The 16,918-nt window shown below is 66.4% G+C and overlaps 1 protein-coding gene across 2 annotated transcripts in view; it reads right to left on the minus strand.

Moving 5' to 3' along the window:
• Window positions 1-13,280: 13,280 nt before the first annotated feature.
• Window positions 13,281-16,918, minus strand: part of LOC133755469 (cytochrome c oxidase assembly protein COX19) — a 7,468-nt gene continuing 3,830 nt past the window's right edge. The window contains exon 3 of one of the 2 annotated variants that reach the window (XM_062185576.1): window positions 13,281-14,246. In XM_062185576.1, coding sequence (XP_062041560.1) covers window positions 14,031-14,246 — 216 coding nt within the window. In that variant the 3' untranslated portion in view covers window positions 13,281-14,030. The remainder of the gene's footprint in view (window positions 14,247-16,918) is intronic. The other variant, XM_062185577.1, reaches the window with a different exon arrangement.

Here is a 16,918-nt window from a genome sequence, read left to right on the forward strand (position 1 = left end):
CCTTGGCCATGGCCGCAACACCGCCCGAGAGGCCGGCGCTAGAGCCCCGCGCAGGCCGCCCGCCGCCGCCCCCTGCACCATCCCGGCGTCTCAGCCCGTGCGCCGGTGCCGCACGCCCGCCGCCCGTGGCTCCGCGCGGCCGCCAAGCGTGGTGCGGCGCGGGCCCGAGCGCACGGCGCGCTCTGCCCCGGCACGGCCCGCGGGGCGGCCCCCAGCGGCGCGGGCGGGCGGCCTCCTCCCGCGTCCGCGCCGCGCACCGGGCACACGGGCGGGGGCCTGGGCCGGCGGCGGGCGGTGCCTGCTCACCCACGGTGCGCCTGGGGCGGGGACCCGGCCGGCCGGCCCTGCTGGCCTCCTCCCTCGGACTGCGCAGCAAGTGTGTGCCTCCAGGGCGGGGACGGGTGGCCCGCACCGACCTTGCCAGGACGGGGCAGCCAGTGCCGGAAACTTCCAGCGTCCTAAAGGCCTCGGGCTACCCAGGGCCCCACAGAGCCCTCCGCCCCGGGCGTGGCCCACGGTGAGCTGGACACACCTAGGACCCCAGGCGCAGGGGGGTCCCTCCTCTGCACGGCCACAGCTGATCTTCCACCTGGCCCCCAACCCTCAGGGTGCAGCGCCCAGCCTCAGCTCGGCCCCCTCCAGAGCGGTGCACGTCCTCGGGTTTTGGGGCGTGACTCCCGTCTCCCTTTGCGGCCTGGTCCACGTATCTCTGGGGGATTCACCCTGGACGAGCCCCCGGCCAGACGGCGCCGTCCCCCAGGCTTGTGAGGCCTGGCCAGCTTCAGGCAGAACACGGCAGCCCGTTTGCGCCCCAATTCGGAGGTCGGGAGGCCTGCAGGTCCCTGTGCCCGGCCCAGAATCCACCACATGGCACGGCGTGGGGCGTGCGGCGTGGGCCAGGCGCTGGGGTGGACGCCTGCCTTGCAGCCAGGGAGCGGTCCGGGCACGACTGGTGTAGAGTGGTGTGGGCACAGGGAGGAAATCGGGCCATGCAGGGGCACAGGACGCCTGGGCAGGCCCCACTGGAGGTGGGAGCGCCACCTGGGGCGGGCCCAGGGGTTCTGCCTTCGGCTCTTTCTTTCCCACAGAGGTGGAGTCAGGAGCAGCCTCCCTGGGGGATCCTGAAGGTAAAAGCAACCGGGGGGGGGGGGGGGGGGGAGCTGGCCAAGGGGGCTCGGTGGGCAGGGCCCGGCGAGGGGGCTGCAGGAACCTGGGCGGGGCCAGGACAGGGCTGCCCTCCCCAGCATCCCCTCAGCACAGTGGGGCCACGGCAGGCTTTTCCTGGGGGCTGGGCGAGACCACAGCCCCTAGCCCAGGCTCTCCGCGTCATGGGCAGGGTGGCTCCGGGGGGCACAGATGGACAGAGGCTTCCCAGAACCCTTGGAGGAGGCAGGCCCGGCCCTCAGCCCTGGCCCTCTGAGCGGCCCCCTCTCCGCTGGCACACTCAGCCCTGGAACCCCCTCGCCGTCCGCCCCGAACCTGGAGCCCTGAGCTGCCTGGGACCAAGGCGCTGTGCCGGCCCCAGGAGGCGCAGGAGACGCCACCTCGCCACAAGCTGACATGGTACCACCCACTTCTGAGGCCTACAGAGCAAGCGCCGTCCGCCCATGGGGAGGGCTTCTGGCCCCGTGGAAGGGGCTTCTGGCCCCGTGGATGTGAGCGGCTGCAGGCGGGAGAACGAGGCGTGTCGTGGCCCTGCAGGGCCTGCCGCCGGGGTGGGGGGGGCAGAGGGCCCCATCAGTCCCCGGCAGCTCTGACACTGCTCACGGCTAGTGCTGGCAGTGCAGGCTCTGGGTGGGAGACGCCACGGTGCTGGCTGAAGTGGAGCTGCTGACGGAGGGGGAGGTGGGACCTCCACGTGGCTGCCTGGCCAGGACGTGGCCCCTGTGGGGAAGGGTCTGGCACGCAGGTCCCACGGGAGAGCTCCTCCTGTACCCCAGGCTGTCCTGCGTCCCTGTGGACGTGAAGACGTCACGGTGAGGGCACTAGGGTGGTGGGCGACAGCACAGTGTGCACTACAGTGGGGGACAGGGACGCAGAGACTGGCACGCACATGGGACACGGGGACACACACAGGGACACGGGGATACACACACAGAGACACGGGGATACACACACAGAGACATGCGGGACACAGAGATACAAGAACATGGGGACAGAGACATGGGGCTGCAGAGACACAGGGACACACACAGGGACACAGACACAGGACACAGACACAGGACACACAGGGACACAGGGACACACAGGGACACACAGGGACACAGACACAGGACACACAGGGACACAGACACAGGGACACAGACACAGGACACACAGGACACAGACACAGGGACACAGACACAGGACACACAGGACACACAGGACACACAGGGACACAGACACAGGGACATGGGGACACAGACACAGGGACACAGACACAGGACACACAGACACAGGACACACAGGGACACAGACACAGGACACACAGGACACACAGGGACACAGACACAGGGACACAGACACAGGACACACAGGACACACAGGGACACAGACACAGGGACACAGACACAGGACACACAGGACACACAGGGACACAGACACAGGACACACAGGGACACGGGGACACACAGGGACACGGGGACACAGACACAGGACACACAGGACACAGACACAGGACACACAGGGACACACAGGGACACACAGGACACACAGGGACACAGACACAGGACACACAGGGACACGGGGACACACACAGGGACACGGGGACACAGACACAGGAACACTGGGACACAGATACAGGGACACGGGGACACAGACACAGGGACATGAGGACACGGGGACACAGACACAGGGACACAGACACAGGGACACGGGGACACAGACACAGGCACATGAGGACACGGGGACACAGACACAGGACACACAGGACACACAGGGACACAGACACAGGACACACAGGGACACAGACACAGGACACACAGGGACACAGACACAGGGACACGGGGACACAGACACAGGAACACTGGGACACAGATACAGGGACACGGGGACACACACAGGGACACAGGGACACTGGGACACAGACACAGGAACACTGGGACACAGATACAGGGACACGGGGACACACACAGGGACACAGGGACACTGGGACACAGACACAGGGACACGGGGACACAGACACAGGGACACGGGGACACACACAGGGACACGGGGACACTGGGACACAGATACAGGGACACGGGGACACAGACACAGGGACACAGACACAGGGACACAGACACAGGACACACAGGGACACAGACACAGGGACACAGACACAGGGACACACAGGACACAGACACAGGGACACACAGGACACAGACACAGGGACACTGGGACACAGACACAGGGACACGGGGACACACACAGGGACACGGGGACACAGACACAGGGACACAGACACAGGGACACAGACACAGGACACACAGGGACATGGGGACACAGACACAGGACACACAGGGACACACAGGGACACAGACACAGGACACACAGGACACACAGGGACACACAGGGACACAGACACAGGGACACAGACACAGGACACACAGGGACATGGGGACACAGACACAGGACACACAGGGACACAGGGACACACAGGAACACTGGGACACAGATACAGGGACACGGGGACACAGACACAGGACACACAGGACACAGACACAGGACACACAGGGACACAGGGACACACAGGGACACGGGGACACAGACACAGGAACACTGGGACACAGATACAGGGACACGGGGACACAGACACAGGGACATGAGGACACGGGGACACAGACACAGGACACACAGGGACACAGGGACACACAGGGACACGGGGACACAGACACAGGAACACTGGGACATAGATACAGTGACACGGGGACACAGACACAGGGACATGAGGACACGGGGACACACACAGGGACATGCACACACATGGGCATGGATGTGTCCCCCGCTGAGCCAAGGATGCTCCCAGGCCTGCAGCAGCTTCCCCCTGGCAGCCCCGGAGGAGCCGCCGCCCCGACTGGACCTGGCCTGAGACCTCCGGCTGCAGCTGCCCCAGGGACCTCGCATGGTCCACGCTGTCTCTCTCAAAAGAAAGGACGCGCTTTGTTTTTACTTGAAAAGCAGTTACAAAGACAGAGCTCTGGCCGGCGCCGTGGCTTAACAGGCTAATCCTCCGCCTTGCGGCGCCGGCACACCGGGTTCTAGTCCCGGTCGGGGCACCGATCCTGTCCCGGTTGCCCCTCTTCCAGGCCAGCTCTCTGCTGTGGCCAGGGAGTGCAGTGGAGGATGGCCCAAGTTCTTGGGCCCTGCACCCCATGGGAGACCAGGATAAGCACCTGGCTCCTGCCATCGGAACAGCGCGGTGCGCCGGCCGCAGCGCGCCTACCGCGGCGGCCATTGGAGGGTGAACCAACGGCAAAAAGGAAGACCTTTCTCTCTGTCTCCCTCTACTGTCCACTCTGCCTGTCAAAAATAAAAATAAATAAATAAATAAATAAAATAAATAAATTTTAAAGACAGAGCTCTGTCATCCACTGGTCCATTCCAAGGTGGCCATGACGGCTGGGGCTGGGCCAGGCCAGAGCCAGGAGGCAGGCGCTCCATCCCGGTCCCCCCGCGGACGCAGGGACGACCCAGGCGAGGCAGGCGCTCCATCCCGGTCCCCAGGACGCAGGGACGACCCAGGCGAGGCAGGCGCTCCATCCCGGCCCCCCCCGCGGACGCAGGGACGACCCAGGGACCCAGGCGAGGCAGGCGCTCCATCCCGGCCCCCCCGCGGACGCAGGGACGACCCAGGCGAGGCAGGCGCTCCATCCCGGCCCCCCCGCGGACGCAGGGACGACCCAGGGACCCAGGCGAGGCAGGCGCTCCATCCCGGCCCCCCCGCGGACGCAGGGACGACCCAGGCGAGGCAGGCGCTCCATCCCGGCCCCCCCGCGGACGCAGGGACGACCCAGGCGAGGCAGGCGCTCCATCCCGGCCCCCCCGCGGACGCAGGGACGACCCAGGCGAGGCAGGCGCTCCATCCCGGCCCCCCCGCGGACGCAGGGACGACCCAGGCGAGGCAGGCGCTCCATCCCGGTCCCCCCGCGGACACAGGGACGACCCAGGCACTTGGGCATGCTCTGCCGCTTCCCCAGGTGCACACGCAGGGAGCCGAGTGGAAGCGGAGCGGCCGGGACTCCGCTCCACAGCTGGCGGCTGAACCTGCGCGCCATACACCGGCCCGCACACCGACTGTCCCGGCAGCTACGACGGCGTCAGGGAGCACAGCTCCTGGCCGGCTGGCCCGAGGCCCTGTACATGGCTGCCTGCTGGCTAACAGATGTAGGTGGCCGGGGCCGGCCCCACCGCCCTCTGCCCTGTCACTCCAGAGCCCAGTTTTCTGGAGTCCCTGCCCCTTGGGGACGGGTCCGGTGGCCAGGGATGACCGATCAGGGCAGGGATGCAAGCAGAGGGAGCGGCCCAGACACTTCCTCCTGGAGGCCGAGGGCGCCCCGGCTCACTGCACCCCTCCCATGGTCCACCCACAGAGGCCTCTCCTTGAATCTCAAACACTGGCCGAGCCTGTGGGGGTGGGAGCAAGCCTGGGGGCCTACCCAGCCGGAGGGAGGGGTCGGGGCTGAGCCTCAGGGTCCTGGGGCTGTCCGAGGGTAGGGGTGGCTGGAGGGTACTCCAGATCAGACCCTGGGGTCCTGGTGTGGAGAGGCACCTGTGCAGAGAGCAGGTACGGGACCCCTGCAGCATAATGACCTGGGACCTAGAGCTGTGTGGCACCTGGTAGGGGGTGGGGTCATCCAGGCACCGGAGGGGACGGGGGGCCACCTGGGCAGAATGGGCCCTGAGCCTGGGCAGGGGCTGGAGTGGGAAGAACCACCAGGGCAGGGCCAGGCAGCCCCCGGCTGTGTGGGCAGGCGCAGGGACCCGAGGCCAGGACCCCTGCCCACAGCGGGGCACACGTCTCCACTGGATCAGTCCAACCCAAACACAGGGTGTGGGGAACAGGACTCTGCGCACTCCCCGCCGCCTGGCCCGGCCACAGGCCGGTCAGCGGCAGCAGGGCCCCGCGGCCATGACTGGGGCCACACCAGAGCTCAGAAAGCAGCTGTGGCTGCTTCCCGGGGGAGGGGACTGGAAGTGGCTTCCAGGGATGTCTGCAAGGCAAACTCGGGCCTCGAGGAGCCAGCTGTCCACGGGGCCCAGCCTGAAGGCCACGAAGTCACCAGGCAGCTTCCTGGCGTGCCGGGACAATTCCAGCGCAGCCCACAGCCTGAGGCCGCCTCTGCCCCGCCCCCAACACAGCGGCACTGCGAAGGGCTTTGTCCAGGAGATGGACGGAAACACGCAGATCCCCAAGATGGCGCCTGGCCACCAGGAGCGAGGACACGGGAACCCCTGAGGAGGTGGGAGCCCTGGGCTCCCCGGAGACGCCACGGGGCGTGGGGAGCGCTCCCTGAGTCTAGAGCGTTGGGAACACGCCCGGCCTAGTTGCCGCAGAGCAGTCACCCCAAACATACCACCCCAACCTGGCAGCGCCCATGGGCACGGGGCAGTGGGAAGGGTCCTTTGAGGCTGGGCGCCGGCACACGATTGGGGCGGGGCCAGGACTGGGGGCCCCTTCAGCACCTCAGGAAGCACCCCCTACGAGAACTCCGACAACTCGGAATCCAGAGGGCCCAAGGACAGGCGGCAAGAGGCTCGCGTCCTCAGACCACACCCCAGGACACGACCATGCAGCACGTGTGGCCCCCTGCTCTGCAGACCCCCAGGTCCCCAGCTGGCCTCCATGTCACACAGCCCTGGTCCTGACAGTCCCCAGGTGCCACCTTTGTCCTGCAGGGGGCGCCACACGATGGTGCCTCCGCTTCCCCAGGTGCAGCTGAGCCTGCAGGGGGCCAGCAGGGAGCCAAGGGCGCCCCGGATGGCCGGCAATGGTAATGCAACGAGGTCCCAGCCGGGCCCTGCATCGCCATGGCTGCAGGTGTGGGCCCAGCCCGGGCGGGGTCGGGCAGGCTGGGGTCTGGCCCACGGCCTGTAGAGGCAGCTCTTGTAGATGGGGCTCCAGCTGGCACCTGCTGGCCACCCTGGGGCATCGAGCGCGCCTGGCTCAGCCTCTGCGGGAGCTCTGTGTCCACCTGCGAAGCTGCCCACTGGCGGCCGGGCCTCGGGGCCCTTCCTGGGGAGCCGGGCCCTGTGGAAGCCGCGCTCCGGTCTCTCGTCTCAGAGCCCCCTGCGCCTGCACTGCCTGGTCTGAGCCCCTGTCCCGGCTCCTCCTCAGTGCCAGGAGACGGGTGACCCTGTGGCCCAGGAGAGGGGCAGGAGGCCCCAGAGGAAGGGCAGGCGGGGCCTGGCTGCGGCCACAGCACCATGCAGGACCCCGTGAGGACAGCCCTGGGCAGGGAAGAGGCTGGAGTCCCCTGCATGCCTCAGGGCCCAGCAGGGAACAGCCAGGCCTCGGGGCTGGGCAAGCCTGAGCCTCTCCTCCCCTCCCTGTGAGCGGGGCACCGGGCGAGCAGGAGGGAATGTCCCTGAGCCGGCAGCCACTCCCATCGCCGCACACGTGCTCCTGCTGAGGGGCGGAGCCTCCCGGAGCCGAGGAAGTGCCCAGGACCCCGGGCAGCCGTGGGCCCACCGGGCTGCACCCGGCACTCCTTCCGCCCCCACTGCACATGCCACAGGCCCCACGCCAGCGCAGCCCGTGAGAACGCGGCTCCTCCGGGAAGCCTCGGGCAGGGGGTCTCTCCGGGGCTCAGGCTGCCCACACCCCCACCCCTCGGCTCAGAGCTGAGCTCACAGCGTCCACCAGGTGGCCAGTGGGGGTCTGCATGCCTTGGCCTGGGTGCAGTGTCCTGGGCACAGCCCCGGGGGGTTTCCCAGTGACAGCAGCAGGAGATGGGTGCCTGCCTGGGGAGGCGCCGCCCCACCGGCTCCGCTCACTCCCACTCTGAGGCCCCTCTCCTCCGCCGGCGGGGTCTGGGGACTGGGACGTCCATCACAGTGCTGTGACAGTCCCTTGTCTGTCTGCCATGTCTCACAAGGAGACCCCCGTGTCCTCGGCACAGATGCGTTCCTGTCCGTGACTCGCGGCCGGCGCTGTGGCGTGGCGGGCTGGGCCTCCTGCAGCGCCAGCATTCCATATCGGCACTGGTTCCAGTCCCAGCTGCTCCACTTCCAATCCAGCTCCCAGCTAGTGCACCTGGGAGAGCAGCAGAAGACCCAAGTGCTTGGCCCTGCACCGGCCTGGGAGACCTGGACGAAGCTCCTGGCTCTGGATTGGCCCAGCTCTGGCCATTGCAGCCATTTGGGGAGCAAACCGGCGGGTGGAAGATCTCTCTCCCTCTCTCTCTCTGTAACTCTGTCTCTCCAATAAGTAAGATCTTTAGAACAATAAATAAATATTTACATGTGAACTGGGTAAGACGACAGGTGCCACAGAGCCCTGTTCTCAGGAGTGGAGGCCACCATAAAGCCCACGTGGACACAGCCGCCCGCGGGGCCCGCATGCTCAGCCTTCTCAGCCCGGGGGGAACCACAGTGGACACGGGACCCCCGGGGGCTCCAGGCCCTGACACAGGAGAGCGCCTGGCACCCAATGTGTGGCACAGGACAGTGCAGCCACAGGCACGTGCTCACAGCAGACAGGAGGCTACAATCCCACAGGAGCTCTGAAACTAATGACGTCACGGTTATGGCAATGACGCATGCTTGTCCTAACACGGGCCAGGAGAACGTCGCAGCTGCGCCAGTCACTCACCCAGTGCTGCCCAAGCCCCCCACACCACGAGAGCCAGGATGGGTCTGGACAGTGCGTGTCACACGGCGGCTCGCTGTTTGTTTTTTTTTTTTTTTTTTCTCTTTTTTTAAGATTCATTTATTTATTTGAAAGTCAGAGTTACCTAGAAGGAGGAGAGGCAGAGAGAGAGGTCTTCCATCTGCTGGTTCACTCCCCAATTGGCCACAACGGCTGGAGCTGCGCCGATCAGGAGCTGAGCCAGGAGCCTCTTCCGGGTCTCCCACAGGCACAGGGGCCCAAGGACTCGGGCCATCTTCCACTGCTTTCCCAGGCCACAGCAGAGAGCTGGATCGGAAGAGGAGCAGCTGAACCGGTGCCCATATGGGATGCCGGCACCACAGGCGGCGGCTTTGCCCGCTCTGCCACAGCGCTGGCCCACGGCTCGCTGTTTTTTAAGAGTTCCTCCGTTCCTGCCCCCCAAGCACACAACCATTTTAAAGACCACAAAGGGGCCCAATGGGCGCCGGATTCCAGGCCAGCTCTCTGCTGTGGCCCGGGAAGGCAGTGGAGGATGGCCCAAGTGCTTGGGCCCTGCACCCGCATGGGAGACCAGGAGAAGCACCTGGCTCCTGGCTTCGGATCGGTCCAGCTCTGGCCATTGCGGCCATCTGGGCAGTGAACCAGCGGATGGAAGACCCCCCCCCCCTGTCCTTCAAATAAATAAAAAGCACAAGAGGAATAGTCACCACCCCCACGACACTCACACCTTCCCAGAATCCACTTCACCCATGGAGAAGAGTTAGCGCCCAGCCGGAAATGACCAGGACGCCCAGCCGAGGGGCCGACTGACCGCCACGGCAGCCCCTGGCGAGGGGCTCACCTGGTCCTAAGTCACAGAAAAAGTATCTCACTGCTGCCTCCAACACCCGTGCTCCTGGCAGAACCGGAGCTGCCCACACCGTACCCAGCCACAGGCCGGGGCAGGACGGGGCTCGGCCGCTGTGCCCACTGCCAGCCCCCGCGCCGCTGCCCAACGGCCTCACTGGGTCAGAAGAGGGCTGTGCCCATCAGAACTGGCTGTCCCTTCCTCCCGAGGCTGCCCGTCCACTTCTGTCACATGACACACGGCCATCTTGATCTGCAGATACACCAGGGATCACGAGGCCGAGGAGGTGGGGCGGGGAGTGGATATAACAGATGCCCCAATCACATATGGCTTTTTTTTTTTTTAAAAGATTTATTTGAAAGTGAGTTAGAGAGAGAGAGAAGGGGAGCCACAGAAAAAGAGAGAGAGAGAGAGGTCTTCCACCTGCTGGTTCACTCCCCAACTGGCCTCAACGGCCGGAGCTGCGCCGATCAGGAGTCAGGAGCCAGTTTTTCTGCGTCTCCCATGTGGGTGCAGGGGCCCAAGGACCTGGACCATCTTCCACTGCTTTCCCAGGCCATGGCAGAGAGCTGGTTCAGAAGTGGAGCAGCCAGGACTCGAACTGGTGCCCATATGGGATGTTGGCACCACAGACAGCGGTTTTACCTGCTATGCCACAGTGCCAGCCCTGTAAGTCCTTTTAAATTTTATTTGGGGCCGGCGCTGTGCCACAGTGGGTCAAGCCACCGGCAATGCTAGCATCCCATAGGACATGGATTTGAGTCCCAGCTGCTCCACTTTCAATCCAGCTCCCTGTTAATGCACCTGGGGAAGTAGCGGAAGACGGTCAAGTACATGGGCCCCTGTGGCCACGTGGGAGACCCAGAGGAAGCTCCTGTTCCTGGCTCTTGGCTTTGGCCTGGCCCAGCCCCAGCCATTGCGGCTATCTGTAGGGCATCAGTGGATGGAAGACCTCTCTCTTCCTTTCCTTCTTGCTAACGTTGCTTTTCAAATAAATAAATAAACCTGTAACAAGCTTTTTATTCAAGAAGCAGAAGAGAGAGAGGCAAGCTCCCACCCGCCAGTTCACGCCCCAGTGCCTACAAGGGGAGGGGCAAGGCCCCATCCAGGTCTCCCACACGGGATGGACCGTCACCTGCTGCCTCCTAGGGTCTGGTTGGGAAGGGGCCCGAGCCCAGAGCCGAACCCCGGCACTGATGTGGGGACGTGACTGCTCGGCTAAACGCCCACCCCCACGTAAGCCCTCCCTGGGACTGCGGGGTGGGCCGGGAGCCCCAGCCTCCACCAGAGAACGATCGTGAGGTTCCTGACAGTGGCAGGGATGGAGGTCAGGAGCCGGGGGCCTCAGAACGGCGGCCTCTGCTGTACTCGCACTCGCCCCACTTCCACAGCCTCCAGGAAAGCACTTCTATGCTTAACCCAGTTTTTCTTTTTCAAAGATTTATTTATTTATTTGAAAGTCAGAGTTACACACACACAGAGAGAGAGAGAGAGAGAGAGAGAGAGAGAGAATCCTCCATCCTCTGGTTCACTCCCCAATTGGCCGCCACGGCCGGAGCTGTGCCGATCCGAAGCCAGGAGCCAGGAACTTCTTCTGTGTCTCCCACATGAGTGCAGGGGCCCAAGGACTTGGGCCATTCTCTACTACTTTCCCAGGCCACAGCAAAGAGCTGGATCAGAAGTGGAGCAGCTGGGACTCGAACCGGTGCCCGTTTGGGATGCCAGGGCTTCAGGCCAGGGTGTTAACCCACTGTGGCAGAGCGCCGGCCCCTTTAACCCTCTATCCACATAACCCACACAAGTGGACATGAGCCTAATCCTACCCCTGGACGCAGACAGACGGGTGAGCAGGCGGGAGCCCCCACCTGGCTGCGGGCACCTGATGGTCACGTGTTGCGTGACTCCCCGTGTCTGCCAGGCTCTGCGCCCACCCCCAGGACCCCAGTATTGCCTGGGCATCTGCCAGCGCTCACTACTATACCACACAGCCGACACCCAGGGCAGAAGGCTGGCAAGGCGTCACGCACAGAGGCCCTGGGGTGAGACCAGGTACACTCTGTGACCAGGGCCAGCCAGGGAACAGCATGGCAGCCTGAGGCCTGTGGGCAGCAGAGGCCAGGCAGCCACTGTCCCCCCAGACACCTCCCTCAGACACCGGCCCTGCACACAACCAGACAGCTCGGCAGCCTGATGCCACGGAGCTTGCCACACAAACAGGAAGCCTGCCGAGGGCGGAGCGTGTACCCGAAGCGCTCCCCAACACACTTGGGGATGAGGCCGTGGGCGAGCCAGGACCGAGGGGCTCTGGCCTCCTCCACGCCAGCCCCGCCCCTCGAGGGAAGGGGCCCAGGGGCCCGGCTGGGACTCTGAACCCGCCCTGGGCGCCCTCCAACACTGCCCTGGCTGACCGGGACACATACGTGTGGGCACAAGGAGGCCCCCACGGCAGCTGGGGCGCACCACAGCAGCCATGGGAGCCTGGCAGGAGGACCCCAGAGGTCCAGAGAGGGCACCACCGCGTGGGAGACAGTGGCGCTGCCCGTGGCCATCGGGACAGCTGGACCTCACCGCACCACGGAGACAGAGCTCAGCCAGTGAGTCCACACACATGCTTTAAGCTTTTCATCTAAAAATGATGTCGGACCTCCCAGACCCAGGCTCCGTCCCCACGATGTCACAGAGCCCGGTACTCGGCCAACTCAGGACGGCCTGCGCGCCAGCTCCCGACCCACGCAGCTCACAGGGTCCCGCCTCCTGGCCGGGCGGCCGAGGGAAGGGCTGTGTCCTCGGCGTCTCAGTCGGGGCGGCCTCCCCTAGGGTCACTGCTGTGGCCTGCTGTGGCCTGCTCCCATCACTTCTCTCCCGCTACCCCCACCCCGCTCTCCTGTCACCTGTTGGGCGGAGCTTGTCCTGTGGGTGGGGCCACCGAGAGTCCCTGTGTGGCTCCTGCTCCTCCCAACAGCCCCGCTGTTCCCAGCCAGCTCCTGTGCACACGCACACACTCGTGTGCAACCCGCGTGTGAACATGCACTCACACCAGCGCGCACACAGGCGCCCGTGCATGTGTGTACACACTCACACACCCACATGGCCGCCCGACGCTGCGCAGGTGGCTGCTGCCCGGCCTCCAGTGGGTCCCGCACGGGCTCAGCGGTCATGGCCACACTCGGGCCCCCACAGCGGGCTTGCCTGGCTGGCATGAGACACCAGTGTGGCTTGGAGGCGGAACACCCAGGCCCCCCCTTTTTGTAGCTCAGCACCACCTCGCACGGTTCCCACACCCCGTTCCACGTTCCACCCTCCTGGCTGCCCTCGCAGGGCTCTTCCCGCAGGCAATGCACAGACCCCCGAGGGCTCAGGGGCTGTGCCACGGCTTCCTGGCCACAAACAGGCTGCAGCAACGGCCCGCACTGACAACGCCCACTGGCAAAAACAGCAGACACTCGGCCGCCCACGTGGAAGGACAGAGCACAGGCTGAACCCGGACCAGATGCTGGGGGCGGGGCAAATGGGGGAGGGTGGGCAGTGAAGGCGGGGCCAGCTGGGGGCGGGGCTATCAGGGGAGGGCAGGCTGTGGAGGCGGGGCCAGCTGAGGGAGGGCAGGCAGTGGGGGCGGGGCTAGTGGGGGCGGGCGGGCAGTGGAGGCGGGGCCATTTGGGGGGCGGGCAGTGGAGGGGAGCCCAGCTGCAGCACACTGGGGGGAGGCCGACCACAGAAGGCCCCACCCCCACAGAACAGAGCAGGCACTTAAATGTGGAGAACTGGCCACGCCCTCTTCCAATCTGCGTGGCCACACAGGAAGCCGGGGCCAGCCCCTCCCGGAGTGCCGTGGGGAGCATCCCACTCATGGCGTGAAACCTGTCACACATCGAGGTCACCCAGACGCCCTGCCGTGGCGTGGGGACCCAGCAAGGTCCCCGTGGTCAGCGGTGGCCGAGAGCCAGCACGGACACCGGCTTAGCCGCTCTCGCCCGTGCGCCGTCTCCACAGGCGCTGGGGGCTCGGGGGGTTTTCACAGAGCAAATGACCAGAAGACACAGTGCAGGTTTATCTGCGAACTCCTATTCTGCAGTGCCCAGTCGCCGGCTGAGAGGCCCACGGGGCAGCGCGGGCCAATTCAAACCAGAAAACCACTCGGTCACAGGCCCTGGGGGCGCGGACCCAGAACCACATGTCAGCGGCTGCGAGACGCCTCCCTTCCTGCTCCGTGCTCTACCTCTGTCAGCAAACGGAAACGAAAGGCAGAGCAGCGCCACAGGGCGAGGACAAGGACAAGGGCGCCCGCGCCCGCGCAGGGCGAGCACAAGGACAAGGGCGCCCACTCCCGCGCTGCCTGTGGGTGGCCCGAGCGGGAGGGCGCCGCACCCACCTCGCCAGCCCCGGGAACTGCAAGTCTCAGGGAGCAGCCCTCAGGAGAGCCCTTCCCCCAGGTCCGCAGAGGCGCCCTCCGCACTCGCCCCACGTCCGCGCGCCCAGGCGGCTCCGGCCTCCGGCCCAGGGCCCCTGGACAGACCGGCGGCTTCTGCTCAGAATGGGCTCCTGGCCTCCGACTGGCCATCTGTCAGGTCTCCAAAGCCCAGCTTCTCCAGGGGTTCTCGCGCCATCAGCTGCCTAAAAGAAACAGGAAGCCGTCAGAGTGGGAAGAGCGGGAGGGCGGCGTCCACACAGGGCCCTCCCCGGAGGGCGGCGTCCACACAGGCCCCTCCTGGAGGGCGGCGTCCACACAGGGCCCTCCCCAGCCACACTGCAGGGACCCGAGGCCCAAGCACAGTGTACAGGAAGCCTGCAGGCCCAGGGGCCCAGGTGGAGCCAGGCGGGGAGGCCAGGGGGCAGCCGTGGCACCCAAACCTGTCCAGACCCCGCCGCCGGTCATCAGGAAGGGCCGCGGGGGGAGGACAGCACGCAGCCCTCAGCACGCCAGCCGCACCACCCTGCACGGCCAGGGCCAGGGCCAGGGCCGGGCAGCCAGCACCGACCCTCAAACACCTGTGGCCAGCTCTCTGCTCAGTGTGGCTCAAGGCCGGGGACGCCCAGCACCGGGCACCGCACCGCCCCTGCCGGGCCCTCACGGCCCTGAGACACAGCCCTGTCTGCCGCTCTGTGCCCAGTGCTACTGGGCGACGCTGGGCCACTGCACTGCCTGACAGCAAGGAACACAAGGACCCCTGCCAGCTCGGAGCGGCCAGGGCCGGCACAGCTCAGCAGCCCGGGAACGCCCACTGCCCACCCCGCCGGTGCCCGGAGGACACCCCCCAGAGAACACTCGGAATATGACCCACACCCGACAGCAGCCACAGGGCAGACAGTGGCGAGCGGGGAGGGACTCAGGGCTCAGAGGTGAGGTGGAGCAGCTTAGTGCAGGGGAGGGGAGGGGGCAGAGTGCAGGGGAAGGAGGCTGAGTGCAGGGGAGGGGGGCTGAGTGCAGGGGAGGGGAGGGGAGGGGCAGAGTGCAGGGGAGGGGAGGGGCAGAGTGCAGGGGAGGGGAGGGGGCTGAGTGCAGGGGAGGGGAGGGGAGGGGCAGAGTGCAGGGGAGGGGAGGGGCAGAGTGCAGGGGAGGGGAGGGGGCAGAGTGCAGGGGAGGGGAGGGGAGGGGCAGAGTGCAAGGGAGGGGAGGGGCAGAGTGCAGGGGAGGGGAGGGGCAGAGTGCAGGGGAGGGGAGGGGGCTGAGTGGAGGGGAGGGGAGGGGAAGGGGGCTGAGTCAGGGGACCTGGGGAAGGGCCTGCAGGAGCCCCCCCAGGCTCGGTGTTGGGGTGTTGGTGTCTCCGAGGGGCACACCCCAAGCCTCCTTTGCCCCGGGGAGGTTCAGGATCTCCCCCGAACCACTGCTCAGGACAGAGGAGCAGGCGGCCCCTGCCGGTCACAGCCCGCAGCACCGGGCACCGCCCTGCACCCCGCACCCCCACGCTTGGCCCATCATAGCCCTGTGCGGCGGCACCGACACAACGCCTTACCCCTGAACGAGGCCACTGGTGACAGACGCCGCCCACCCGGGGGACGGGCGGCTGCACACGGAGCTCAGGCTGGGCATCCCCCACACACAGCCTGACCTCAGGAGCCCCCTTCCCGGGAGAGCCAGGAGGCAGGGCAGTGAGGGTGGGAGCTGGTGCCGACGGGGACAGGAAGGGCAGTCCACGGCGGGCACAGAGCCCCGCCCCGCGGGCCCCACAACACCGCGCTGCCCAGGTTCTGGGCAGAGCTCGCACCTGTCACAGGGCAACCCTCAGGGATGCCCCCACTCGGTCAGCACAGGCACCGGTGACCAGCCCAGCGCGTGGGGTGACCTCTCGGCCCATGAAGCCCAGTCCCGGGGCCCAGACCCACCCCGTCCCCGGCACAGGACCCCGGCTCCCGAATCACCACCGAGTTGAGGACCTTGGATCTCAGGCGTAGGCAAGGCCTGAGCCCTGTGTCCTCACAGCCCTGTGACCCCAGGCCCTGTGTCCCTCACAGCCCTGTGACCCCAGGCCCTGTGTCCCTCACAGCACACGCGGTGTCCCTGTCAGCCCTGACCCCAGGCCCTGTGTCCCTCACAGCCCTGTGACCCCAGGCCCTGTGTCCTCACAGCACACGCGCTGTCCCTGTCAGCCCTGACCCCAGGCCCCGTGTCCTCACAGCACACGCGGTGTCCCTGTCAGCCCTGACCCCAGGCCCTGTGTCCCGCACAGCACACGCGGTGTCCCTGTCAGCCCTGACCCCAGGCCCTGTGTCCCTCACAGCACACGCGGTGTCCCTCACAGCCCTGTGACCCCAGGCCCTGTGTCCCTCACAGCACACGCGCTGTCCCTGTCAGCCCTGACCCCAGGCCCTGTGTCCCTCACAGCACAGGCGGTGTCCCTGTCAGCCCTGTGACCCCAGGCCCTGTGTCCCTCACAGCACACGCGCTGTCCCTGTCAGCCCTGTGACCCCAGGCCCTGTGTCCCTCACAGCCCTGTGACCCCAGGCCCTGTGTCCCTCACAGCCCTGTGACCCCAGGCCCTGTGTCCCTCACAGCACACGCGCTGTCCCTGTCAGCCCTGACCCCAGGCCCTGTGTCCCTCACAGCACACGCGCTGTCCCTGTCAGCCCTGTGACCCCAGGCCCTGTGTCCCTGTCAGCCCTGACCCCAGGCCCTGTGTCCTCACAGCACACGCGGTGTCCCTGTCAGCCCTGACCCCAGGCCCTGTGTCCCTCACAGCACACGCGGTGTCCCTGTCAGCCCTGTGACCCCAGGCCCTGTGTCCCTCACAGCACACGCGGTGTCCCTGTCAGCCCTGACCCCAGGCCCTGTGTCCCTCACAGCACAC

This window comes from Lepus europaeus, unplaced genomic scaffold (genome assembly GCF_033115175.1).
Source record: "Lepus europaeus isolate LE1 unplaced genomic scaffold, mLepTim1.pri SCAFFOLD_502, whole genome shotgun sequence".
NCBI classification, from domain to species: domain Eukaryota; kingdom Metazoa; phylum Chordata; class Mammalia; order Lagomorpha; family Leporidae; genus Lepus; species Lepus europaeus.